At 50.7% G+C, this 26,818-nt stretch overlaps 2 protein-coding genes across 31 annotated transcripts in view; one reads left to right on the top strand and one right to left on the bottom strand.

Moving 5' to 3' along the window:
- LOC135320580 (uncharacterized) overlaps positions 1–14,336 on the bottom strand; it is a 79,034-nt gene extending 64,698 nt beyond the window's left edge. For 4 of the 19 annotated variants that reach the window (XM_064483700.1, XM_064483702.1, XM_064483699.1 and 1 more), the window contains exons 1-10: positions 11,540–12,914; positions 8,985–9,071; positions 8,477–8,637; positions 8,140–8,186; positions 5,461–5,589; positions 4,984–5,117; positions 4,525–4,577; positions 2,576–2,740; positions 2,156–2,268; positions 204–747 (exon numbers count right to left, since the gene is read on the bottom strand). In XM_064483700.1, the coding sequence (XP_064339770.1) occupies positions 2,265–2,268; positions 2,576–2,740; positions 4,525–4,577; positions 4,984–5,117; positions 5,461–5,589; positions 8,140–8,186; positions 8,477–8,637; positions 8,985–9,071; positions 11,540–11,581 (822 nt within the window). In that variant the 5' untranslated portion in view covers positions 11,582–12,914 and the 3' untranslated portion in view covers positions 204–747; positions 2,156–2,264. Of the gene's footprint in view, positions 1–203; positions 748–2,155; positions 2,269–2,575; positions 3,526–3,559; positions 4,239–4,524; positions 4,578–4,983; positions 5,118–5,460; positions 5,594–8,139; positions 8,187–8,476; positions 8,638–8,984; positions 9,072–9,220; positions 9,517–11,539; positions 12,915–13,997; positions 14,073–14,097 lie in introns of those variants that run through there. The other 15 variants (XM_064483697.1, XM_064483698.1, XM_064483705.1 and 12 more) reach the window with 15 other exon arrangements.
- An 86-nt stretch (positions 14,337–14,422) lies between these two features.
- Positions 14,423–21,966, top strand: LOC135320581 (GDP-fucose protein O-fucosyltransferase 2-like). Of its 12 annotated transcripts, none has more exons than XM_064483722.1 (5): positions 14,423–14,674; positions 16,060–16,296; positions 18,438–18,539; positions 19,432–19,561; positions 20,470–21,966. In XM_064483722.1, the coding sequence occupies exons 1-3, from the start codon at positions 14,476–14,478 to the stop codon at positions 18,443–18,445; spliced, it is 444 nt and encodes a 147-aa protein (XP_064339792.1). In that variant the 5' UTR covers positions 14,423–14,475; the 3' UTR covers positions 18,446–18,539; positions 19,432–19,561; positions 20,470–21,966. The 12 variants fall into 12 exon arrangements, 11 of the variants coding, with proteins under 11 accessions (XP_064339792.1, XP_064339791.1, XP_064339790.1 ...); XM_064483721.1 differs by having other exon boundaries at positions 18,438–18,604; XR_010379784.1 differs by having other exon boundaries at positions 14,424–14,674; positions 16,064–16,296; positions 18,438–18,604.
- Positions 21,967–26,818: the final 4,852 nt, after the last annotated feature.

Raw genomic sequence — 26,818 nt, 5'->3', positions numbered from 1 at the left:
GGGTGGCAGCCCTGGGAGGCAAAGCAACGTGCTAAAGGCAGAGCGTGGAAGTGGCGGCGCCAGATGAAAAGCACCATGGCAACCCCCGTTCAAGGCCGCTGACACTGAGGACGGGGCCAAGGTTTCCAACGAGGAGAATGAGACAGTGTAAATACTTTGTTCCCCCCAAAACCCCAAATGTTTACTAAGGCACAAAAACTCACCTTAACTAGCTCTCTTCTGAGGGGGCTCTCTTCTGTCTCCGTCTTTCTGTCTGTCTCCATTTCTCTCTCTCAGACACAAACACATACAATTTTGTGAAAGGGGACTTCCTGCCATACAAAGACAGACTTCACATCTTCAGAGAAATACTTGACAAAGCACATTTCCAATTCAAGTCTTTGTGTGAGGTCTGGGCAACTGGCTTATTTTCTAGAACAATAGGTGGTTCCAAAATCAGGAGATCATCTTCCCCAAAGGAAGAGTTCTGGTCCGTGTTGATGAAGCTGGGGGTGTCACATTTCATGAGCCCGTTCGGCTCCTCCTCTGGCCACCTGCTGCATCTGATGGCTTCCTGGAGCCGAACATCACTGTCAAGGGCTATGGTTGGGATACCAGCTTTGGCCTTGTCCAAGCGGTCCACTTCATTGACGTAGCAGTGAAAGAGGGACCTAGATTCGTCATTGTGCTGCCAGAGAACCCCTTGGGCACCAGCGGTCTTCCAAAGTCCGACACAAAGCTGTTCAGTCTGAATCTCTTCTCGGGAGACTCCGCATTGCAATAAAGAAAACCAAAATAAAAGATCGCTCACACTCTAGCTCGGTGACCTGAAGACTTATAGTTTTTGATATCTGCTGAGAGCAAATCCCTGCACAGAGCATGCTGACAAGCACTGGAAGTGAGAGACATCACTTTCGAACACATACAATTACACCCAAGGCAAAAGTCTCGTGAGGGCCCTTGGACCATCCTGAAAAGACATCGCTCCCTGAGAATCCTCAATACTGGTGCATCGCACACCAGTGTTTCTCAGTGGGACACTCAGATCATCTTCATCAGAATTAGTTAAAGTGCTTCTTAAAATGCAGAATTCTGGGGTGCACACCCTCAGAGTCTCCAGAAGTAGGGACCGGCAGTCTGTATTTTCATAGCCACCAAGATCACTAAACATGCTCAGGTTTAGCACCGCGGTCTACATCGGGTCACCTGAGCATCGACAATGCTGTCTCATGGGGTGGGGGGGGTGCCATATGTGTCAGTGTGCTGTCCTACCCACGTGTCTCCCCTGATTCTGAGAACTGACAGTGCAGTCCCATTGGGCAAGAAATACCACCATTTCACAATGCATACGCAGGGCGCCTGACTGACAGATACAATCAGTGCTAGGAAAGGGGACAAAACTCAGGTTCCTCATCGCTTGTTTCACTTACTGTGGGACAAATGATCAATTCAAGGGTAATAAATCAGTGTATGAGTGAATAACATGACTCTCGTTTGTCCCACGAGTGCCTGGAAGAGCGAGCCTGGGCACACTGAGAATCATAACAGCCCATCTACTTAATTGTCATCCTCCCCAGATTTATGTAAAGGTTACTTCCACCCAGGCAGTGACCCCTGAAGGGCAAGAATGATGTCTGAACACACTCTCAAATCCAGAACAGAACCTGACAACAATTAGGCTCTGGGGTCTGTGTTTAGCGAGTGTGGAATCTCAGTGATGCCAGCTCTTAGACCTTGCCTTCCCATCCCACCCCTCACGATATGGCCCTTATGACCAGCTCTCCCGGGGCTGGGGCCACGGAACCCATTTACAGGACTGGAAGAATCTGATCATGTAAACCATCCCCCAGATTATCATCAAGAGTCACCTGCATTTCAGGGATCAGTAATCCCAGAAGCTTTGCAGTTCAGGCAGGTGAGGGATTTTTATATCAGCTCTGTCTTCTACTGTGACTGCCTGGGTGACATCAGACAAGGAATTCTCAAAAGCCTGAGCTTTTCCTTTCAGGAATAATCTAAATAACAAATCTCGTTGACCACTCAACAAGTGTGATGTGAAGATCAATGATTTACACAGGAGTACAACATTCACTAGGTCATGGATTTAGAATCAGAGAAAAATCATTTGAGAAAGATTGACAGAATGTAGCTTTAATGCAAATTTAATTATTCTTACCTTTCAGTAAATCATCTTCTTCCCCAACTTATCACTTCACCCAAGTTTAAAAGATGTTTGAGAACAGGGATGAGTGTGCCAGCAATCTGGGACCCAATAACCTAAAATGTCACCTAGGAAAAAGAGGGGAGTAACACATTTGTAAAAAGCATGGTGAGGATGGCGGGGCCATCCCCCAACTCCAGACTAAGAAGCTCTAAGCAATAGATTTCCTGCCTGCCTGGGGCATCAGCTGATGTGAAAACCCACCCAGAAACCTCACTGTCCAGCAGCTCCTCCGTAACACAGGCTACACTTTCTCAGAATTAAGAATTGGGGCCAGTAACCACTTTGCTGAAGAATAAAGACAAAGAAGAAGAAGAGAGTTCTGCCCCTCCCCAGGGGAGAGCCCAGACCTTGGGCTGCATGCACTGAGCCTACCTCCCAGGAGAAGGATAAACTGGAGAAGGGCGTCCTGCGAAACTGGGACAGCAAATGTTGAGGTGGGAACAAATTGACCGGCTGGCCAGGGACAGCCCCCTCCGTCGCTGCCTTGGCGGCTGCCTCCGCCCCCTCAGCACATCCTGCCCACTTCCGGTGGTTAAGCTGTCAGGGAAACAGTGCTTTGCGACCTGGGGCAACAGAGGCTGCCCCCAGGCCAAGCTGCGGGGGAAATGGGATCTAAACCACCAGCTCCCAAGCGGCAAGCTCCATACCCCCGCCAACAACCCGCCGCCCCCGCAGCCTACAGCACCCCCGGGGCAATATGTCCTGGAGAAGGGTGACCCGGGAATGAGGGGCAGCAGAGGCCACCCCCACGTCAGGCCTCCAGAGAGATGGGAGCTTATCCTCCAGCCCGCCAGGGGCAGAACCCCCTCCTCTCCAACCCCTGATGTCACCGCGCCCACCTCCCAGGAGCAACCTGACCGGGTGTGGGGTTTCAGGCTAATCTTGGGCGGGAGAGGCCGTCCCCAGGCCAGGTCAGGGGAGAGGAGAAGAAGTGGCCCCATTAGGCGGGGCAGCCGGCCGTCGCAGCTGCCTCTGCCCCTCGACAGCATCGCGCCCGCCTCCCAGGAGCAAGCTGACCTGGAGACGGGCATCCGGCTTCTTGGGCAGCAGAGTACGCCCCCAGGTTTGGCCGTGGGGAAGAGGAGAGCAAATTGACAGGCTCCGCGCTGCAGGTCCTCTACCCCTGCCGTCGCCTCCCCCACACTTTAAAGGCACTTCCCAGGGCGCCCCTCCCCCAGCAGGCTAAATGGGACAGGTGTGTCTGGTGATCTGAGGCAGGAGAGGCCACTCCCACACCAGGCCATCGGGGAGACGGGAGCCAATCCACCAGCTCCCCAAGGCAGCCCCCTACCCCCACAGCAGCCACCGCTCCTGAGCCCTGACCTAACGGTGGCCGCCTCTAGGGAGCAGGCTGACCTGGAGATGGACGTCCGGCGAACTAGGGACAACAGGGACCGCCCCCAGGGCAAAAAATGGGGAGAAATGGGAGCAAATGGACCGGCTCCATGGGAAAACCTGCCGCTGCTGCCACCACCCCCAACGTAACACGCCCGCCTCCTGGGGCCAGGCTGACTAGGATACACGTGTCTCTTAACCCAGGGCAAGAGACACCTCCCCCAGGACAAGCCGCGGGGAAGATGGGAGCAAATGTGCCCGCTCCCCCGCTGCAGGCCCCCGACCCCCGCCACCCGTGCACCCTGACTACCCTGCCTCCCGCCCCCAGCAGGCAAAGTGGGAAAGGGTTGTCCCGGGACCTGGCGCAGCAGAGGCCGCCTGCAGGCCACGCGGCACAGACATGGGAGCTAATCCTCAAGCTCCCCCGGGGCAGCCTCCCTATCCCCGCAGCCACCACCTTCCCAGCCCCCTGACTGCACCGCACCCATCTCCCAGGAGCAAGCTCACCTGGAGTCAGAACTCAGGCAAATCTCTGGCGGCAGAGGTCGCCCCCAGGCCAGGCCGCGGGGGAGAGAAGAAATGGAGCAGCTCCCTGGAACGGACCCCAACCCCAGCCGCCGCCGCCGCCGCCGCCGCCGCCTCCCAGGACCAAGCTCACCTGGAGACCGGCGTCCCGCCTCTACAGCAGCAGAAGCCGCCCCTGGCTCCGCCGCGGGGGAGAGCGGAGCGAATTGACAGGCTTCTGTGCGGCAGCCCCCCTATCCCCGTGGGCCCTGCACCTTAACGACACCGCCTCCACTCCCCACTCAGCTTGCTGAGTGGGACAGGTGTGTGCAGCGACCTGGGGCAGCAGAGGCCGCTCCCAGGCCCGGCAGCCGGGAGAAGGCAGCTATTCCAACAGTTCGCCAGGGGCAGCCCCGCTCCGCCCCCTTGCCGCTGCCACCGCCCCCTGACCTAACCGCCCCACCACCCAGGAGCAAGCTTACCTGGAGTCCAACATCTGGCGAATCTCCGGCGGCCAACGCCCCCCCAGGCCAGGCTGCAGGGAAGAGAAGAAATCGACCGGCTTGCCCGGGCAGCCTCCCACCCACCGCCGCCGCCGCCGCCGCCGCCGCCCCCTCCGCCACCCCAGACCATTGCACTAATCTCCCGGGGTCAGGCTGACTGCGAGGATGTGCACTTGCCTTCTGACCCTGGCCATGTGCCTGAGCACCTTCCTGCACCCCTACACTCCCTGTACCTCTGCACCCCTGCCACTCTCTGCCCTTCCGCACTGCCTGCACCCCCGCATCCCCTGAACTGCCTGCACCCTCCACAGCCCCTGCACCCCTGCCACCACTTACACCTTTGCACTGCGTACACTCCTGCACCCCTGCTTGTCCCACACACCACCTCTTGGGCCTGTGGCAGAGTCTCTGCTGTTAGACCAATGCACAGGAACTCACATCTTTGCCAGTATATGATGCATCAGTGGACGTCTGGGGTTGGCTGCAGGAAGGTACATGTTCCCGGTCACTAGCCTGGGCCACTAGGGTGATCTCTGTGAGGTCACCCAGGACGGGCTCAGAGATGCTGTTCTCTGGGAAGAGAGGAGTTGAAACCGGTCTTGAGGGCAGAGCTGTGCTCACCAGGTCGTCCACGCTTCATGTTTTACACAGGGTTTCGGAGAAGTGAAATTGATCCGGCCAAGAAAGACCGGCCTGCTGTGCTCCCACCTCAGTCCTGGGCTCTGAGGCAGACCGACTGGCTCCCACCATCAGGACACAGTTTGGGCACCTGAATGGTCCCTTGGAGGCATCCTATCACTTCTCAGGAAGAAGTCTGGCTGCTTCCACCCTATGGCCCTCCCTCCCACTGTGCTGGCCTCAGGAAGGTTCCTTATTTGGGGAAGAAGGCAGCCCACCCCCTACCCCACCCCTCACCTTTCTCTAACCCAGGCTGGTGCTTTCTCTGCCCTTCAGAGTCTGGAAAGCCATTTCTCTTCAGGTATGTCCCTTCTGAGATGGACTTGCTTCCACTCAATTCTAGGCGAGGATGCACCATGGAATGCACTGGCTAAGAGAACCAAAATAAATAGTTTCTTCTGTGAGGTTTTCTGTTTATCTACTGGGGCTGGGCTGTGTGTAGTTTGCTACAGCTATTCGTGCGAGAGGCTAAAGCCACCCGTGTGTCCTTGTTTTCATCTCCCCGCTGCCTTTGGGTTTTCCCTAGACACTCCTGAGACATTTACTTCTTTTAATTTTATTCCTGTTATTACACAGGGGCCCTACTGACATGGAGGTAAGGTGTTGGGGGAGCGGGACAGAGCAGGGCATCTGTAGTCCTGTGATTAGTTCTCATTGAGCCTGTGCCCTGAGCTGTGACCTCCACAAGTGTGTCTCTTTCCCCCACCCCAATTTGGGTGACACAGAAGGTATTTCCCTTCCCCCAGGTAGGTTAGGCTCTGGTAAAATAATTTCTCATAAAAAAAAAAAAAAAAACACAACCCCCCACAATGGAAGAGAATGTTCTGGGTGTATTTCAATAGAGCTATTTTTTCCTTTCCTGGCAGGAACCATGAGGAGTTTTCCTATGATCTTCACTCTGAGAACAGGATACGGTCCTGGAGGTAAAATGCATGAAAAAGAGCAGGGGGCCCCTCTGACTGGCCCCCTGGAGTTGTCACACTCGGACTTCCCCACGCTGAGCCTCCAGCTGGCCTCAGGGACCTGTTAAATCTGCCTGCCCCCGGGGTTCTTACAAAAGCGGGTTCTGCCCTGGGAGCTGTGACTCTCCAAGCCTGCCCGGCTGCCTCTCTGTGTTGGGAGCAGCTTTCCCCCTCAGTTTTCTTGTGGATCTAAGAAGAGCAGTGGTTTTGCAGCTCCCTCAGCTCTGGTGTTGTTTTCAGGACAGAAGGAGCAACTTCTGAGCTCCACACGAGCTGGACCAGAGGCTGGAAGCCTCCCCTCCTCTGCCTCCATGCAGACAATCAGTGGCTGTGGTTCTGGCCGAGTTTCTGAAGATGTGGATTTAAACACACACATCCCAGCCCCCACAGGAGCACACAGTCCCATAAATCCCTACAACTTCCACTGGTAACTACGGAACTGATGAGGACACGGGTTTCGGGGCTGCAGAGGCCTGACTGCATGACTTTCTCCGTGGCCTATTAATGTGGTTGTTATGGGCCTTGTCTGAAGTGGCTTGCTTACCGCACCTGGTACATGGGAAATATAAAATAAGTACTAGAACCTCCACTTTTTCTCCCTCTTGGGCCTTCCAACCTAAAAAATAATACGTGAACTCAGACGGCCTAGTCACCACAATGAGGTCCGACCAGCCCGGCTCTCCTGAGTGATGGACACTGACTTGCGCATTAACTTGGAACAGTAGGGGAACCGCCTTCCTCTAACTGGGCCTCTCCCCACACCAGGCACGCCCTCAGCTGAGAAGGGGCCAACTCCCCCATTGAGGTGTGTGCTGGTGGCTTCAGTGTGAGCTGGCCCTGCCGGGACATGAACCTGCAGTGAGGTGGAGTGTCAGGAGGAGGGGGGGTCCCTGCTGGGGCAGCAGGGGGCCCGGTAGCACCCTGCGCAGCCTGGTGCCTGGGGCTCCCCAACATCTCCTACGGCCCCCGGGTCGGCTCTGGTCTGGGCCACTCCATGCACCCTCCCAGTATCTTTTCATTAAGTCCCTTTTTTGCTTTTATCAGCCAGAGGTGGCTTCTGTTGCTTGTTCAGTGAAACAGTGCATCAGGAAAGCAGACTATTTCTAAGATCAGTAAAATACGAACTTTGGTCAGCTCGCCGGGCAGACCGTGCAGCACGAATTCCCGCACAGGGCTGTGCAAATGCCTTACGTGAAGGGTCCTCATCATCTGTCTTCAGAGATACAGAAGCTCGTGGTTCAGGTAAAACCTCAGGGAGGGATTGAGGAATCCAAAGCTGGTTGGTTTCAAAGACTAACCGGTCAGACCAGACCCCTGAGCTGTGGTCAGAAGCCTGGCTCAATGTCACGCAGACTCAGCATCCTAAGTGTCCGGTGGGGCCGGTGCTGTTTCCTTTACAGGCTCTCGTTGGGGAGTCACTGTAGCCCCTTACACTCAGCAGGGAATCCAGCCCTCTTAGCCCCCACCCTGAGTGTTCCATGACACAAATCTCGGGAGTGTTTAATTTTCATCTTTGTTTAGGAGGATGAAGGTGGGGCAAGAGGAGAGATAAATTCACACTTAGTGACACCAAGTCACAGCCAGTACCTCCTCCTCGGAGAGCTATGTGCTCCCACAGTGGTGGCTGGGGGGCTGGGCAGAGCCCCTCCTCTGGTCACAGAGGGACTCACTCCTCTGACTGCAACTGATGGGTCGGACAACCAATCCAGAGGGGACAGAGCATCTTTCCCGGGAATTTGGAACTGACACACAGAAATTAATTTCACTCATCTGGGGATTGGGAGGAGGGTGGGAATCAAATGAAACCAGAGCAGGAGAGAAAGTTACAAGTGAATGAGAGAGAGACAGAGAGACTGAACTTGTGAGAGTAAATAGTGTGAAGGAAGGATTACAATCAGGGCACAGAGGAATTCCAGCTCCTGGCAGTCTAGTGTGTCCCAGCCCATCAACAAACCTGCGGGATGGTTAACATCATTCCAGTTTTGCAGATTAGGAAACAGGCTGAAAGAGACGGGGGTTGGCTTTGGGTGCACAGTTAATTTAATTGCCACTGGACCCCTCACTTCCCACTGCCTGAAGGCACCATGATCCTCACAGGGACCCTGCAGTGCTGACAGCCTAGCACCCTGATCAAAGGGACCCTGCGGGAGTGGGAACCTCTCTGAGTTTGGAGAGTTCCCTGCACCGAGATTCCATGCATCAGCCGGCTCCCGCTCACCCCAGGTTAACGTCTCCCCAGCTGTGTAGTCCCCCGACCCGCTTCCCTCCCTGCCAGGCACCCCCGTTCTTACCACCGAGTGTACTGCAGGAATTCAGGCACAGGGATGCCCAAAGAAACACGAGCCCACCGGCTGTACAAACAGCAGACTCCCAGCCCCACCTGGGCTCCATGGGGATAGTAGGTGTCCTCACCTTTCATGTACCTAAGGCAATCTGTTTCTTCAGCTGGAGGCTATAGAGAAAAATAAAAGGTCCAAAACATTGTTCAGTGAGGAATTCCTCCAAGGACCTGACTTCAGAGTCTACAAACAGTTGTGCTGGCCGCTCTTACCCCCGGACTTTGGGTGAGGTGGATTATTGATCAGCACAATCGCCGGTGGCCCAGCTCCTGGGCTTGGCTGCCCAGAGGGGGCTGGGGGAATGGGTAAGGCCAGGGCACTCAGGAAGAGCACAGAGGACCTGACATCTCGCCTCCGCAGTTGTAAACCCTTCCCCAAATCTCAAGGCATCGGACAGAGTGCAGCCACCACAATTATGAGATGTTCCCATCTCTTCACTCACTCCTGTTGGTTCACTTACGTGCTGAGCATCCACTGGGTCACAGGACATGACACACAGGATGGCCGATGGGACAGGCTTGGTACTTCCCCCTGGATCCTGTTCAATCTGATGGAAGGATGATCACTCATAAACGGTTTCTCAAAAGGATACATAGACAGGAGACAAACTGCAGAGTGAATCAAATTTTAAAATATAAATGAAGATCCCCCAGTCTCCCCGCCTAAGGTTAACAGCATAAAGAAAATAGATCTTGCCTTTGATCACCAAGGAAGTGGTCACCCTCTCTCAGGAGGAAAGGAGAGTTAATCTTTGAGCAGGACACAGAAGTGCTCCATCGAATTGGACCAGGACCTCTGCATTCATTCAGCAAATCTGTATAAGCTCCTACTACTTATGGGAATCTAGTAACTATACCCATTCCCAAGGCTCTTGGGCTTTATTAGTCAACAAAATAGACACGACTCCCCATCACTGGGGGCTCAGAGTTTTAGCAGAGAAAACAGGCAACATGATGGGGGTAGCAAGAGCTTGGGGAAAAATAAGAGCGATATGAGCAAACTCAGGTGATGGTGGTGGGGTGGGAGGCAGGCAGGAGGGAATAAGGCAATCCTGGCAGATCTCAAGGAGTAATGAACTTGAAGCAGAACAGATCCGGAGGAAGAAGGAAGAGCCGGAGCCAGAGGCCCCCAGAGTGATGGGGAGAGTGTGGGCGGAGAGCAGAGCAGGCCGTGTCCTCGAAGACTTTGGGACGACTTTGGCTCCTAATGGAATGGTGACCCTTTTAGTGAGTTTTGATGGGATGGGTGATGTCCAATTTATGCTTTTGTTTTGGGTTTTCTTGGGAGGAGGTTAATTTATTTATTTTAGTGAAGGTGCTGTAGTTTGAACCCAGGATCTCATGCATGCTAAGCATGCACTGTATCACTGAGCTACACCCACCCCCTCAATGTATGCTTTTATAGGCTCCCTCTGACTCTGTGTGGATGAGATTGTAGAAAAGCAAAGATGGAAGAAGTAGGCTAATTGGTGTCCAACAAGGGGTTGAAGGTGGCTCCTAGGAGGGTGGGGAACAGGGAGTACATGGTTAATGAATTCAGAGTAGCCAGAATTTTCTAACAAGCTGGATTTGCTGTCTGTGTGTGTGTAAGAGAAAGAGAGAGAGAGAACATGGTTCCAACATCTGGACCTGGAAAATGGGATGGATGTCCTCTCCATCCACAGGGGATGGGACAAGATGGGGCTGAGCAGGTGGAAAGGGGCTGGAATCAGCTCAGTTCTTCAATGTCATGATTAAGGAGTCTATTAGATATTGCCACAGAAATGCCTAATAGGTAGAGGAGTCTGGGGTTTATTTTCTTTCTTTTTAACATTAAAAAATATAATTTAAATGTATTAATTTTATTATGTGAGTGGATTTGGAATTTCATTTCATGCCAAGGTATATGTTATAATAGCCAAATGGAAAATATATCAGAAAAGGGGAGAAATGAGGGCTTTCACATAAACTGACTGTCCATAACGTAGGTAAAATTTCAATGAAACAGTCTTCAGTGCAAAAACCTCATCTTGGTGTTACATAAAATTAAATGAAAAAGGACTATGTTGATGTATCATTATTTCATGTTACATAGTAGCCCCAAACAAACACACTGTTTAACTATGAGGCTTGTAGAAATACTATTCACTTTATTGACATAAATACAGAAATGCAGAAAGGTTCTAAGGTAGAATAAGCATCTTAGTGGAAATAATAGAGATCTGAGCATTTCACATGATATGTATGGACTGATTCAAAATTTGGAAAAGTAATTTACACAGTAGAACATATGTATGAATGTGAAAGCAAGATGAATGAAAGAAAAAGAATATGAGTATCAGGGAGAGAGTTCCAAATGGAAAAGCCCAATCAGGGAGTTTTGGACAAATCGAGAAATTGATGGCATGTCAATTTCCAAGTCTGGTTGCTTCCACCAAAAGTATAGCAGTGAGATAGAGGAGAGACCCAGGACCCAACTCCGAGGCACATTCGCAGTAAATATTTGGAAAAAAGAGGAGACGTTGGCAAAAGACCAGCCAGTGGATCGAAAGCAGAGCGATGGGCTGGAGGCCAAGTGAAGCAGGAACACGGGGGAGGAGAAATGGAAGAGCTGGGTCAAATGCTGCCAAAGGGCCACGCATGATGAAGACTAAAAACTGACCACTATATTTAGCAACGTGGGGTCACTGATGGCCTTGACAGAGCAGTTTCCATAGAGCGAGGGATCAGGGGAAAAGCCAGAGTGGGTGCAAAAGGGAATGGCTCAAGAGAATATGCAGACAGTGAGTTTAAACGACTCATTAAAGATTTGCTGCAAAGACATGGGGTGGCAATTGGTGGGGGCCAATTAGAGTCAAGGAGTGCTGTTTGTTTCTTTTAAGAGGATGGACTTTTATATACTGATAGGAGCCAACTAGCAGGAGAACAAAATAGATGAGGTAGTGACAGAGAGGATGGATGTGGGAGTGACAGCCCGGAGAAGATTGTATGGATGGGCCCCCTGGTGACTTTTGGATGATCTGGCTTTCGATGTCACCTGTAATAAGAGGTGGGGCAGCGAGAGTGAGGTCACAGACATCAGAAGGCGAGCGGATGTGCTGGGAGTTGCTGGTGAAAGTTCTCTTCTGTTGGCTTCAGTTTGCTTGGTCAAAGTAGAAAAGTAAACTTACCAGCTGAGGGACGAGAAGGAAGAGTTACTGGAGTCATGAGCAGAAGATACAAAAGAGCCTTCAGGGACAATGGGACAGTGAAAAGAGCAGAGGGAGACGGGGGGAGTGTGCTCCCAGAAAGTTACGTTTTATCTTTGAGGTCCCCAAGTGTTGGATGTGTGATTGCCCTTCCTGCTGTCTACGAAATAAAAATTGAGTATGGTTCAGGGAAAATGCTATTTTATTCTAAGAGGCTGCCTGTTTCTCAGGAACGGTCATCTTAAACTGCAAACACTACAAAAATGTTGAAAAGAAGAACTTGTGTACCCAATGACCCACTATTTTCTATAAATTTGGTTGCTATTTAGTTCCCCTATCAATACCACAGAACCGATACTGCCTAGGATGGAGATACATCGATGCTTAAATGGAAATGAAATCTGTATCTTTTTCCTAAACTCCATGGCTTCCTTAACATCCCATTCCCCTTGGAATTTAGGGGTGTCCGGTATAAGAAATAAGAAACAGTTTGAGAAAATCCCGGCTCAGAATTACACAGCACAACCTCAGCTCAGAAGTATACAGCCATAAAAATGTTTAGAAGCAAAACTCCATAACTACTCTTAAAGAATTTTGCAAACCTGGGCCTGCCCAGATGTTTCCAAACTGGAAAGGTACTCCAATCAGTTGACCGGTACGGGAACCAGAGGCTGGTCAGCCTTTTCTGTAAAAGCCAGAGAGTAAATATTTTCAGTTTTGCAGATCATTTTGTTGTAACCATGCAGGTCTGCAATAAGAAAGCGAAGAGCACTGGGAGACACGAAACAAATGGGCATGCCCACACCCTCCCTTCCACTCAGGGCAGCTTCTCTGTGGTGGGGAGCTTTGCCACAATGACTTGTTTCTTTGTTTCCATTGGTTTCTTTGTTTCCACCTTACTGCTCAAACTCAGAACTTCAAGTGAGCCTGGTCCTTCAGCATCCATGCAGAAAGAAGGCTGAGCGGGGGTGGGGATCCCACCTGACAGAGAAGAGAGATGGCTTGTCACCATGACATGAGACAATCACACCTTCCGGGGTGAAAGGGAACAAAGATAAGGGAGGGGCACAGCAGTGGGACCCCTGGGTCACCTGCCAGGCTTGCTCTCCCTCCACGGCCACCCTGGGGGCCTGGGTGGTGTTGGAACTCAGCTACAGTGATTAGGCTGAGGGGACTCAGGATAAAGGACCCTCCGTCTCCACACCGGGTTCCAAACGCAGCCTCTCTAAGTCTACACTCTGAATTTCTGGAACTCAGCTGGAAGAATACATGATCAGGCCAGACCCAGAGCCCAAGCCAAACACGACAAGGGTCACGTGGGGTTGTAACCCGGTGCTCAGCGGTCGGGGTCTCCTTGCAAATCTGCAGAAATCCCTGTTCTGCCTCATTCCTGGGAGAAACCCCACATCTCTTCCTGCTCTGTCTGTTCTTCTCTTGAGGCTATTGTCCTGGAGGGATGCAGTGTCCTTGAACCTGGCCCTCCAAACGTACATAAGCAGCCTGTTCTATAAAACAAATTATGCACTTTTTCACATTTGCCAGTTTTTTGATTCCAGAAAGGCCGCGGGACTCTTTCTCACTGTCTCCTGTGCCCCCACCACTTGGTGGCCCTCTCCTCATGGAAACACGATTTCCCACAACTGCACCCTGCCTCCCAGCTTGTCAGAGGGGAGTGACCCACAAAGACACAGGTGTTTGTGAGGATCCTGTCCCCCAGCAGAAAGCCTACTCCTGGAGCCACGGACAGGGATCTGGCCTCCTGAGACGCTCAGCTCTAATTGAAAGCCTAAACTGGGGACCCCGAACATTGCTGACTGACTTTCTGAGTCACCTGGGCTGGAAGGGCCTGATTTTTCTTTCCAAGAATGGATGTAGCGCAGCCTCCATTTTCAGGGCTGACATTCATGACGTATCTAGTTCCCCCAAATGCACCCCAGGAAGGAAAGGCCCTTCCATCCCACTGGTTAGAAACCCAGCCCAGGGGAGTTCCGAAGCACTGCATTGCTGTCAGGTCCAGCATCCCTGCAGAGTGGCCCCTGCCCCTGAATGAGCCCCTTCCCTGGGCCTTCCCTGCCTCGACATGACCACACCCCAGGTGGTGCTGGGGAAGGCAGGGAGTGCAGTGAGGGGAGGGGGGAAGCAGAGCCCCTTGCTCTGGAGTGAGGAGACCACAGAGAAAGGCACACACCACCCCGACCCTATGCCCCAAACTCTTAGCCCCGCCAACACAGGGGCCGCTCTGCGCCCTCTCACCGTGGCTCTCCTGTGAGACTGCACCCAACCCGACATCTGGCACCCAAGCCCTACCTCCCCTCTTATGACAGATCCCGTCTTCTTGGAAACTGCCTAGCAGCGCGTATTCAAGGCCGGCAGTGGGCCTGGCGGATCTGAACTTCAGGTGCCCGACCTGGCCAGCCGTGCGTGCCTGGGCTCAGTCCTCTATCTTGCCCACCGATAGCCTGGGTCCACGTCCGGTGCAAGCGGAGGCCACGGAGCCCAGGCTGATCCCCACACACGGACAGGTGAGGGTGCCCCCGCCCCGCTGCCCCGCTGCCCCGCCCACTGGTGGCAGCAACGCCCCAGCCTCCGGCCGGCGCCACCTGCAGGTCAGGACTTCCGCGCGGCCCTGCCCTCCCCGGCCCCGCCCAGCTGTCCCATAAGCCTCCCCCCACCCCCGTCCTGGCTGCGCCCTGGCTCCCATTGGCTCCGCAAGTTCTGCCCTCGCACAACTAGACTCGGGAGGACGCACGACGCAAGCGCTAGGGGAGGGCCCCGCGGAGTTGCCATGGTTACAGGCGCCACGCTCTGCGCGGGCCGGCGTGCGCTTCTGGGGCGGGTAGCGGGCTCCGGAAGTGTGCAGCTGCCCGGGACCATGGCGGTGCTTGCTGCTGGGGATGGCGGCTTGCTCGGCCGGGCGACTAGTTCTGGCCTGGTCAGTCGGCGGCCGACATCCTGTCTGGGGCGGCGTCCCACAGACGGTAAACGTACGTCCGCGCCGTCGGCGGGGCCGGCGGACATGAACCGGGGTGGGATCGGGGTTGGGGCGGTGGCCGGGGAGGGCTGTGGTGCCGGGGAGCGTGTTGGGGCGGGGCGGGGCAGGGCTTGGGCACAGCCTCAAGCTTTCCTCCCCCTCAGGCCCTGGGGCTGGGGCCGCGAGTCTGGGTCGCCCTTGGTGGCCGCGGCCTCCCAGAACCCCCCGGGAAGGGCAGGCGGAGGACCCATCTTAGATGAAGCGGGGCCTTACCCGGGTTTTGAAGAGCCCCAGAATCAGATGTTGGAATGGGGTGGCTTATCAGCCTTGTTTATCTGCAGGGAAATTTCAGTTCCATCCAGATGTTGGTTCCTTCAGTCAACCTCAGGAAAAAGACACAAGGGTCAGTGCCGATAAGCAGTTATCTAGGGCTTGACTCAAAATAAACTATGCGGGGTGTAGGGATGGTAGATGGGACCCTCCCTCTTGAAGTTAGCAGTCTTCTGGGATTAGAGGCCCCAGTTGAGGATTACATCCTCATCTGCAGTAATGGAGCTTGTGAGAAACACACAGAGAAGGGAGGGGTGTGGTGGCGGTAACTCATTACAGAATCCAGGACCCTTGCCTGGCTCTTGTGTAGAAGAGTCTCGCCTTGGATAGGGCAACAGTTATCAAAGTGTATCCAAGGCCCCTGAGGTGCAAGAACATTTTCATAGAAACGCCGGGATGTCACCTGCCTTTTGCACACTCTTGCTCTCCCGAGTTCCTGCGGGGTTTTCCAGGGAAAACCTGGCCTGCGATATCACAAAACAGGGAATGCAGAGGCAGATAGGAGAATTCAGCTCTCACCAGTCCAAAAGAGATTTGCAGAAATTAAAATCACTGCTATTCTTCTCACTAATGATTTTTCTTTTGAAAAATAGAATTATATTTTGTTTAAGAGTATTAATGGTAACATACAGTAGATTGTTAATATTTTTAAGTGAATTCATACACTTTTTCTAACTTCTTATTTAACTTCTAACACAGGAAATAGTGATAGATTAAACTCACATAAATAGCAGCCTTTTGGAGTTCTCAGTAATTGTTAAGAGTGTATAGGGTTCTGTAGAACAAGAAGTTTGAGAGCCCCTGGAGAACGGGTGCTCAGATGCTAGTCGGGTGCTTAGTGGTGTTAGACGGATGCCAAGATGTCTTCCGCAACTGCTCCCGGACTTGAAGTAATTGGCCACATGGAGATGGGTGGGCAGTGCCTCCACTTTACAAACCAGAAGCTGCTGAATGTGTCTGGAGTCTAGGCCATGGGCTGTGCAGGGATTCCCGTTGTATCTGTTCTATCTAAGCCGGGATTCCTGTGCAGAGGCCTGGCCCTGAAGACCCGCTCTCCTTTGCTCCCAGCCAGGTACCTTCTGTGTGACTTCAACCCTCCAGAGGGCTTCAACCTCCGTAGGAACGTCTGCATCCACATTGCCTTCCTCCTGAAGACCCTGCTGAAGATGGAGGAGACGGTACTGGTGCTATTCCCTTGGGGCCACCTCTACCACTGGCAGAGCCCCGATCCCTGGTCCGACTCCTTTGACCTCCCAAGTCTCAACAGAAACATCCCTGACATTGAGTACGAGCAGTTCATTGCAGGTGAGGTGGTGGTCATTTAACTGGGGCCAGGTGGTCTTTGTTCTGGTTCCGATCTGAACATCGGGCCATCTTACTTTGGGCTTGTCGGTCTGCTTAGGGGCCCTGCTCATGTTTCCTACACTGCAGGTGAATTTGGTTTTTCCATAGTTTTTTCGGGAAGTCAATTTGAAGTGTATGAGCTCTATGTCCCCTCCCCTCTGAAAACCCTGGCCTCCTGGTGAGATGCAGCGGTGACAAGGAGGCCACTGCCACAGAGGCCCTTGTCCCAGAAAGAGTCGCTCGCTGTGCAGTCAGGGCTGTTCTTACCTGTAGGAAAACACGATGTGTGTGTAGCATGGGCCACGTGCTGGAGATGATATGTAACTGCCCATCCAGTAAAATTTGGCCCTGCTCAAGCTACCCATTTTAAATTTTGTAAGAGGGAAGAGTTCAAGATTTTCTTTGAATAAAGGTATTTAGAGCTTATCAATTTTTTTTAAATTGAAATGTGTTTGATTTACAATGTTTTGCTAGTTTCAGTTATACAGCTGTTTTGTTAGTTTCAGGTATGCAGCATAGTGATTCAGTTGTACATATACATAGTCTATTCTTTTTCAGGTTCTTTTCCATTATAGGTTGCAAGATACTGAATATTCTTCCCTGTGTTCTACAGTGAATCCTTGTCGTTTGTCTGTTTTACATATAGTAATTTGTATCTGTTAATCCCGAACTCCTAAGTTTGTTTTATAAGTCTGTGAGTCTGTTTTTTGTTTTATAGATAAGTCCATTTGTATCATTTTTTTAAAAATTCCACATATAAATGATATCATATGATACTTGTCTTTGTCTAACTTATTTCACTTAGTGAGATAATCTCCAGTTCCATCCATGTTGCTGTAAATGGCCTTATTTCCTTCTTTGTTATGACTGGGTAATATTCTGTTATATCTAAATACCGCATCTTTATCCAGTCATCTGTCAGTGAATGTTTAGGTTGCTTCTATGTCTTGGCCATTGTAAACAGTGCTCCTGTGAAAATTGGGGTGCAGGTATCTTTTGGAATGAAGGTTCCCTCTGGATATATGCCCAGGAGTGGGATTGCTGGATTAGGTGATAAGCCTTTTTTTTTTTTTTTTTTTTTTTTTTTTTGTCTTTTGAGGAATCTCCATACTGTTTTCCACAGTGGCTGCAACAAACTACATTCCCACCAACAATGTAGGAGGGTTTCCTTTTCTCCACAGCCTCTCCGGCATTTATGGTTTGTGGACTTTTGAATGATGGCCATTCTGACTGGTGTGAGATGATAACATTGTAGTTTTGAGTTGCATTTCTCTGATAATTGAACGATATTAAGCATTTTTTATATGCCTATTGGCCATCTGTGTGTCTTCATTGGAGAATTGCTTGTTTAGTTGTTCTGCCCATTTTTGGATTTGGTTGTTTATTTTTTTCTTATTAAGTTGTATGGACTATTTATATAGTCTAGAAATTAAGCCATGGTCAGTCTCATCTTTTGCAAATATTTTCTCCCATTCCATAGGTTGTCTTTTAGTTTTACTTATGGTTTCTATTGCTGTGCAAAAGTTTATAAGTTTAATTAGGTCTCATTTATTTATTTTGGCTTTTATTTCTGTTGCTTGGGTTGCTTAGATTGCCCTACGAAAACATTGCTGAGATGTATGTCAAATAATGTTTTGCCTATGTTTTCTTGTGAGAAGTTTATAGTGTCGTGTGTAATATTTAAGTCTTTAAGCCATTTTGAGTTTGTTTCTTTTTGGTTTTTTTGCGACTCTATTGTATGCTTTTGACTTGTGGTTACCTTATTCTTCAAATATATCAGCCCATTACTATATCTATTTCCTTTAGACTGATAATCACGTAGGCTCCAACACATCCTAAGAATAACGAAGAAAAAAAAGAAAGAAAAAAATCTACATTTTCTTGCTCCCCTCTCCCATTCCCAACTTTTTTTATTTTGATGTCCTTTTTCATTTTTACATCTTTATGTTTATTCTCTTGCAACTCGTTATTGCATTTCCAACTATGGTTTTCCTGTTTCTATAACATCCTGCTTCCTTTCTGTTTAGAATAGAACTTTTAATGTCTCTGTTAGGTTCAATATTGCTGAGTTCTCTCACCTCCCCCTCCCCCCTCCCCCCCAGGCCTCTGAATCCTCAGTCCAGGGAAGCTAAACCATTCTAGCCTTCATCGGTTCTGGGAAAGCAATCTTCAGAGTGGGAAAAGACATTGAAAAATAATATTCTGTGAGTTGCATTCTACCCTTGCCCAGAGATGAGAAACATCTGAAGGTGGAGGAAAACAGTTGGAGGTGGGGAACACAAAGTCTTTTCTCCTTTTGCTACTGAAGAAATGATTGCTTTTGTAATTAGTGATGATGCCCTTTAAATTGGTGAGATCGAGATTCCACAGCTTCAGCGCCTGTGAATAACCAGCTGGGAGAAAGCTCTCTAGGGCCCCTGCAGTGGGAAAGGCAGCCCCTCTGAGCACCTGTTGTTCTGTATTCTTCCTGCCTCCACACGGGTTCCCTAGGCACCGTGCAGGACGATGCAGTTACCCAAGGTGGAGGACGGGGAGACCCCTGCTGTGTGGCGAGCCACAGAAGCCCACACTTGAAGGACAAAATGTAGAGTAGTGGGGCGGTCATAGGAACAGGGGATGGTTGAGACCCAGGATGGTGTCCTGGAGTCCAGCAGCCAAGGCTGGTGGGGCAGATGGGGCCCTGGGGCATGGGCAGTCCTTGAGGGATCTGAAGCAAAGATAGGAACCAAGAGACTGGATTCGTGTGGGGGTACGGCACCCCTTGGAGGCTGCGGGGCAGCTCAGTGGGCCCAGGGGGAGCGGGCACTTCCCCAAAGCTGGGTTGACAGGTCACAACCAACTCACTGGGGACCGAGAGGCACTGAGTCATTTTTAACTTTTTGTCCCTCTTCCTGGAAAAGAAACTGCTGCCTGTTAAATAGCCTGTGTCGTTAGTGAGAATTAAAGACATGAAGCAAGATTGCCTCAAAAGTCATCCATTGTTTAGGTGTTAATAAGGGTCAAATGAAAACTTGAATAGATGAAATGAAGCATTCATCAGAGGATTTGAAACTCCTTTAAAATAAAAATTCTTGCTGCCTTTGTTCTTCATTTCAGGGTTCACTTGGTGATAATAATCATAACCAAAGCAACAGCAAACCCTTACAGAACTCTGTCCTGCTGTTCCAGGAACGCTGTGTTCATGACAACCCAATGAGTTGGCACCACTATGAGTTCCACTTTAAAGGTAAGGACATTCATTAATCACACGGCTAATAAATGGCAGAGCTGGGACTTGAACCCGAGCTCTCTGGCCCCAGAGACCCCTCTCAGCCCCTTCACTGCAGCTCATCACTTGGCATGCCCGACACAGGCCAGCATTTACGAGCAGCGTGACCTTGGCCAAGGCTGCTTCACTGCTTGGTCTCTGATTCCTCATCTGTAGAATGGGGGTGTGGGCAGTGAACTCTGTGAGCTCAGTGGTCACTTCCTCCAGCTCTGCAATTCTACTGCTTTGAGTTAGTATAGTAAGTATCCGAGCCCCTACATGGCCCACACATGGGCTGGCGCTTTTCTAGGCCCTGGGTTACGGAGCAAAGTAAGATCCGCCTGCTCCTCCGAGGAGCCTGTGTCCCTCCACGGCAAACAGCTGCGAGGCCCAGGCTCCCTCGCTGGCGGTCGGGGGCTGGGCAGGAAAGTCTGATAAGAGAAGATGGAGGCAGAGCCCCTCCGGGAACAGTGGTGGCCACACAGCTCTCAGGAGCGAGAGCCTCTGTCCAGGCTGCTGAGAGGGGGATCCTCATGAGGCCAGTAGTCCCCCCAACCTAAGCCCTCAGGACAAAGATCCAGCCATCCCTGCACTGTCACCATAGAGCCAGTCCATCCTCATCACTGTGCCTCTGTGCTCCTTTGTCCTGGGGCCTCTCTTCCCCCTACACCCAGAAGACTCTTCTCCCTCTCTTCTCTGAGTGCCCCCTCACTTCACCCGTGGTCCCTGCTTCCTGGGCCACCATCACTGGAGTTGACGCTTTGCACCTTCACAACCCCCGTTTGATCAGGTGCCTGGGTTGGCCTCCTTGTGCTCACTTTCCACCTTCAGATGATTGCTCCTCCCCTCGTGGGAGCACATGGAAAACCCAGATCCTTTCCTAGCAGTGCCTGCCACCCTGGCCTCCCTGCTCATCTGCCTCAGTCAGGAGCACCTGGACCACCAGCTCTGTATTGCCTCGCCTCCTACCATCAAGACGTCAAAGTTCATTCTCCTTCCACCACCCAGTATGGTCATTGTAGGGTCTTCTTCTCTGTCAGCCTGAGCCAGCCACCCCCCATTCACCCTACCCCCGGGCTCATACCCGGGCGTGTCTCCACCCCAGGTCCAGCCTCTCTCCTTTAAGTGCCCACCTCTAGCCGTCCAGCTTCTTCTCCACCAGCCTCCCTGGCCCTCCTTCACCCTCACTGGGGCATCATGTGCTGACTCCTCTGCTTTCCTGCCTGTCCACGTTCCTCTTACTTCCACTTCCCCACCTTCCAGCTCTGCATCCACAGTCAGCACTCTCTTTATGACAGACAAAACCCCCTTGAGCCTTGACCTTTTCAGTTCCTCACCAGGCCGACTTCCATCTCGGTTCACCCAGCTCTACTTGTTCTGAGCCTGCAGGCAGCAGGCTCTCCCAGCACAGATTTCCAAGACTACAAATCAATGCCCACCATGTTGCCGCTGCCAGGCAATCCTCCAGGATTTCTCTAGTGAGCACATTTCCCCACTTATCACTCAGTGGTGTCAACATTCTCTGCTCTCTGCACACCTCTAACCTTCCCTCTGTCTCTTCCCTGACTCCCAGCAGATGGCCTTGCCTCCTGCTTCAGAGAGAATGACATGTCACTGGAAAGGAACTCGCTCACCTGCAGCAAACCTGCTCACCTCACCTTTTATCTGTCCCTCTCCCACCTGGACTCTAGCTGTAGTTGTTCTTAATTCAGTGAGTTTAGTTGACATATATATACACAGTTAAAAGCATAGCACACTATCGGCTACCTTCTAGGGGTTACTTTTTCAATTTAACATGGAGTGTGCGATTCATCCACTTCATTGCATGTACCTGCAGTTCATTTGTTTTAACTGATCTTAAATGTTGTGTGTGTGAAAGTAACACAAGGCAAGGGTAAGCCAGGATTCAGGATGCTGGTTACTTCCTGTGAGAAAAGGCCAAGAGCAGGATAGGGAAAGAGGACACAGTATGTCACTGTCAATATTCCTGTTATGATGCTGGGTGATAGGTTCATAACTGTGTCTTATAATATTAATTTTAATACATAAATACCTCTGACAGGCACCTAAGATGAGAATGTGTCATGAACCAAGACATACAATGGGTAATATTACATCATTATTGTTATGTAATCTTGTTATATTATATATTAATCATAATCTTACATTATTTGTTATGGGTTATATATTATATAGATGCATGAATTATATATTATGTGTATAAACACCTACATATGTATTATATACTATCTGCTAATAAATAAACAGAAGATAATATGCTAGTATATCTTCTATTATATATTATTTAATAAATAATAACATACTCTATCCTGTTATATGACATGGAACATAATCTTTAATAAAATAAGAAATCTGTCAATATATATTGGTAATTAGTAAAATTTAAAAAAACAGCCCGCAGCTTTTAACGCCGACACCGCTCCAGCTGTCACTGTGATTTCTCTTCCCTTTCATGGCCGAGGCCCTCACAGTGCTGTCCGTTCCCCCTTTCATCTCCTTATCCTGAACCTTCTTCCTCCTCCCATCCCATGCTGCCTTCTGCCCCGTGGCCCCTCTAGTCACCAGCGGCCTCTGGGGCACTGACCTGCGGGCACGGTCTCAGGCCCCAGCTCACCTGCCTGTCCGCCGCCTCTGCCACCGCTGGTGGGGGCGGGGCGGGGGTCAGAGTGCACCCCTTGTCCTGGAAGAGAACACAGCACAGACTGTGACCAGCAGCAGGTGTGGCCGGGAACTGCAGGACTTGGGGGAGAGCCAGACTGTCTGCATCCAGACCTGGGGTACTTGGAGTGTGAAGAAGCCCCGTCCTCACTGCCCCTGAAGTGAGGAAAACACCCTCAGGTGAGTTAAAGTGCTTATGACCTAGGTCCGTTGGCTGGAAAGGACAAACGGGCCCCTAAGGGGAGGGTAGTTGATGTTCCAGGCCCCACCAAAGCCCTAAGGGCTGGCGGGGAACCAGGCTGGACGCTCCACTGGACCCAGTGCCCCCTCGGGGGTGGGGCCTTCGGGAACAAGCAGAAAGCCCTCTGTCTCTGGAGGGGAACGGGGCAGTGTGGGAGCATCCCTGCAGCGAGTCAAGTGAAGTCAGGGCCTGTGGGATCCATTTGTATGGCCACATCGAGCCTCAGCAGAAGCCACAGCAGGAGTGGATTCCTGTCTCTCCAGCTGTCATCCTCGTGTCTGAGTGCCAGGCTTCAGACCCGATCCCCTGGGGCGCTAGGACAGTTATAGACAGAGGCGGCTCGGGGAGGCCTCAAGAGGGTGGTACTGGCCTTCCTGCCAACACGATTACATGAAGATCAAACAGTCCATCGATGGGAAGAAAATAAGAACCATGGTCACCTCTGGACCCCAAGCTTAGACGTGGTGCATGGGGGACATTTATCGACAATTCAGCGAGGTTCTGGCCAGAGCTAGAGGCCAGGGCAGCAAGCCGGGAGTGACACTGAGGAGCATCATTGTGCAGAGGCTGGACTGGGTGTCTGCAGGCTCCTCCCAGGAGAAGCCTCAGAGTTTGGGAGGTGGCTAACATGGTTCCTTCATGTCACCAGCAAGTGGTGCCACCTGTGGAAAATCAGCTGTGATCCTGAGATGGGTCAGCCCTGGGTGATGTGATAAAGGCTCCTACAAGAGGGGGCGCCAGATGGACAGTGAACCAACCAACAGGCTGATGAGATTCCCACCTGTGTTTATCGTGCTTTCGTAGCCAAGAATGAGGAGAGAGTTGAATGGCTCACCATGAATATTTTAACAACTTTAGAGAGTTCCATGTCTCACTGCATTTAAGTGTCACCTGGAAGAATTCAAGCAGTGTCTAGACCCAGGGGAGGCAAACGGCCTCTCGGTTCCTCTTCAACCTGGCAAACCCAGCAGCCCTCTATGGCCAGACCTTGGCAAGTGCCTTCCCTTGTTATAACAAAACCCTTCCCCCGCACGCCTGTGGTAAGCTTTTGTTTTTTTTTAATTAATGGGAATGAAGGTACCTTACAGCCTCCACAGACTTTTCCTTAGGGCTTCTCTCCTTAGACCCGGGCCCCCCGCTGCCCTGGGTCCTGCACTGCAGAAGGTTCCCCTGGCCCTGACACTTCCTCTGGCCACGCCCTCCATCGGGTGGAGTCAGCAAGGCCAAGGGGACATGGTCATTGGCTCCATCCCATGCTCTAGAAACCCAGGACGCCGAATGCCCTGCCTCAGCAGCCCCTGACCCATTTCTAGTGCCTGCACCGGCTCTCCCCGGAGTTCAGATTCCCAGGACTCACAGAGAGGCCAAAGGGCAGCTGTTTGCATGGAGGTTATAGGCAGAGCCCGGACGTGAAATCTGAGTGTCCCCCTGTGCACATCCAAGGCCACTTATGGCAAGGGATGGACCCAGCATTGGGAAGAAAAGGGTCAGGCTAGTGATCAGAGTCTGGGAATCAGCTCTCCCCACACACTCACTTTCTTTGCAGGACTCCCCTGAGTCTGGTTGTTCTAATTTTGAACCTGGCCTTCCAGGTTCAAATGAATGTATATTTGTAAAGGCAGGACTTTAGAACCTACTGCACTTAAAATGTTTAGATATATAGAATGTGAGCTCCCAGGTATGCTCTGGCCCTGCACTTCCAAGGGTCCAGAGCATTTATGTTGGCTCTACTGAGACTGTAAGTGGCAAAGACCATCTCCAGAGAGGAGGGGCTCCTGCTTCACAGTCCGAAGTCAGGATCTTCTGAGCGGATAAAACAATGGACACTGAGACCCTCAATTGTAAATTGATTTAGAATAACGCCAAAGGTGTGTATGACGTGTGTGTGCGCACGCACGCACCTGGGGAATTGTGTGGTACATGACTGTGAGTGTGTGTGTGGCTGTGCGCGCACGCGCCTGGGGATGTGTGTGGTTGTGTGTATGCTATGTGTGTGTGTGGTACATGAGTCCATGTACGTGTGTGTGTAGGGAATGTATGTGGGCCAGAGTCAGTGCGTCTGCACGTGTGTTTGTGTGTATGTGCATGCATTAGTATTAACAGTAGAAGCTGTCCTTTAGAATTATGAAGTAGTAAAATTTGTATGATGTCTTTTGCTGTATAATTCAAAATTAAAAAAATCTTCAGTCACTAGAAATTTATTCCCCCCCGATTCTGACTTTATTTTTCCATATTGATATGTCTTCATTTTACTGATGAAGAAACTTAGCTTAGAGATGTTAACTGACTCAACCAAGGACATGGAGCTCGCGCACCCAGGGCCAGGACGCAGTCCAAGCCACGCTGCTCCAGAGGCCTGGAGCCCTACTCAAGATCACGCGTTGCCTCTTGGCGGGGGAACAGATTCTGATGGGCTGTGGCCAGCGTGCAGGCTGCCCAAACTGGGGACACGGGAAGCCGGGCAGAGAGTACCAGACAGCAGAGAAGAGTGAAGCCCTGCTCAGAAATTAGATAGGTTCCTAGGTCTTGGATGAGTAAGGAGGCTCACTGCTCATCCTTGATCCCTTTGCTGGTGGCCAAAAGGGACCAAGGTCCACGAGAGCACTTCTGGGAGCTGCCTGCCAAAACCTGCAAAAGGACTGCTCAGGACTGGCTCTGCAGTAGGAGCAGAGGAAGGAAATGTCACCTCTTGGTGGACATTATTGGTGATGGCAGTAGGAGGCCTAGCAGCCTCGGTATAGTGGTGGCAGGACAGGGTCCTAGTGGATGATCGTTTTCACCTCTCTTAAAAATCATTGCTTCATATATTGTATCCATTTTGTGGTTTATTTTAGGGTGGTAAATATGGTCTCTGTTACTCCATATTAGCTGGATTGATTAATTTTTTTATTGTTAATTTTCTCCTCAATGATTTGGAAGCTATATTGCCTTTTAATGAAAATTCTCTCTAAATTTTTATAAATCATCTCTAAGTTCATAACTTTATATGTAATTGGACCAGTATTCCTATAACACTATCAAAACTGAAATAACCTATTAGATCCTGTTCCTCAATAATGATAAATTTAGCATATTTTACCTCTCTGCTGTTCCAGATTGTGTGTGTGTGCATTTGTGTGTGTGTGTGTGTGTGTGTGTGTGTGTGTCTGTGTCCTCCAGTTACTATGTTTAGACAGTTGCTTCCAGTTTGTTATATTAACAATGAAATATAGCTATAAACTTCCTGGATTTCATTGCTCACTACCACTATTTAATACCATGTCTTTCCCACTTTTGAGTTATTTACTTATCGGGATTTTCAAATCAACTGGACACATGATTGGCTAAGTTTTTTCGAGAAGTGGACTTGGAACACTTTCATGTCTATATGAAGCTTTATGTTTTCCTCCTCAACAACTCTCAGGGTGTTGTTGATGGCCCAAGCCTTGTTTTAAAATATGGCATTGTTTTTCATCACCAAAAAAACAAAAAAGTTTTCTTGATTTAAATTGCTGTCTTTTTATGACTGGCTAGTCTTTTCTGGTGGATAGAGATTTACTTAACCTTCCCCCTTCTTTTCGCCATAACTCGGATTCATTGAGATGCATGTTTTTACCATTTCTCAGATGGGCTTCCGCTTTGACTTCCACTTTAAACCATCACCCCACTCTTTTTCTCCATGCTTATTCCTGAAAAAGTGAGCTCTCTATCGGATTAAAGGTGGTTCCCGTCAGAGATGTGTGGCTCCCTGTCCAAAGGTCCAAATGAAGAGAAAAGGAAAGATTCCTGTTTCTGGTGGTTACATTTTGTCAGCTTAGAGATCTAGTTATCCGTGTGGCTGCGGTGGAATCTGCAATATCTTGGCTCAGAGTTTCCTTTTTCTGGCTTACTAGGGGAGCCGCAATAGCTGGGGTCACGGCGCTGTGGCCGTTGTCAGGATCCCGGGACTGAGGCAGCCCCTCTCCCCCCTTGTTATTTTGATCTTGCAAACTGGGCCCCAGCTATGCGAACCCTGCATCTGGCGGCCAGGATCGCCCCCCACGTGACGTGTCCCCAGTTCCTCGGCGTCCCTCACTGCTATCAGCTAGCTCCAGTAAGGGTGCGAGCTGGCTTCCACTGCGGTCTTTCCTCCTTCCTCTCCAGGCAGGCCGTCCTTTCCCACTAGATGTCCCTATACTTTCTCTCCTGTGCTACATAAGCTGAAGGAATTCCTCAGGGTTTCCAGCAGGTACATGGCGCTCTTCTATGTTTGGACCCCTTCAGTGCTTGTAGTGGAAATTTAGGAGGTGGAAAGGAAGAGCTTGGGGGTTCTCCGTATCTAGGGGCTCCCTATCCAG

The sequence above is a fragment of the Camelus dromedarius genome, unplaced genomic scaffold (assembly GCF_036321535.1).
Source record: "Camelus dromedarius isolate mCamDro1 unplaced genomic scaffold, mCamDro1.pat HAP1_SCAFFOLD_197, whole genome shotgun sequence".
NCBI lineage: Eukaryota > Metazoa > Chordata > Mammalia > Artiodactyla > Camelidae > Camelus > Camelus dromedarius.
Note: the sequence above shows the minus strand (reverse complement) of the source record. Positions and strands in the feature narration are given on the sequence as shown.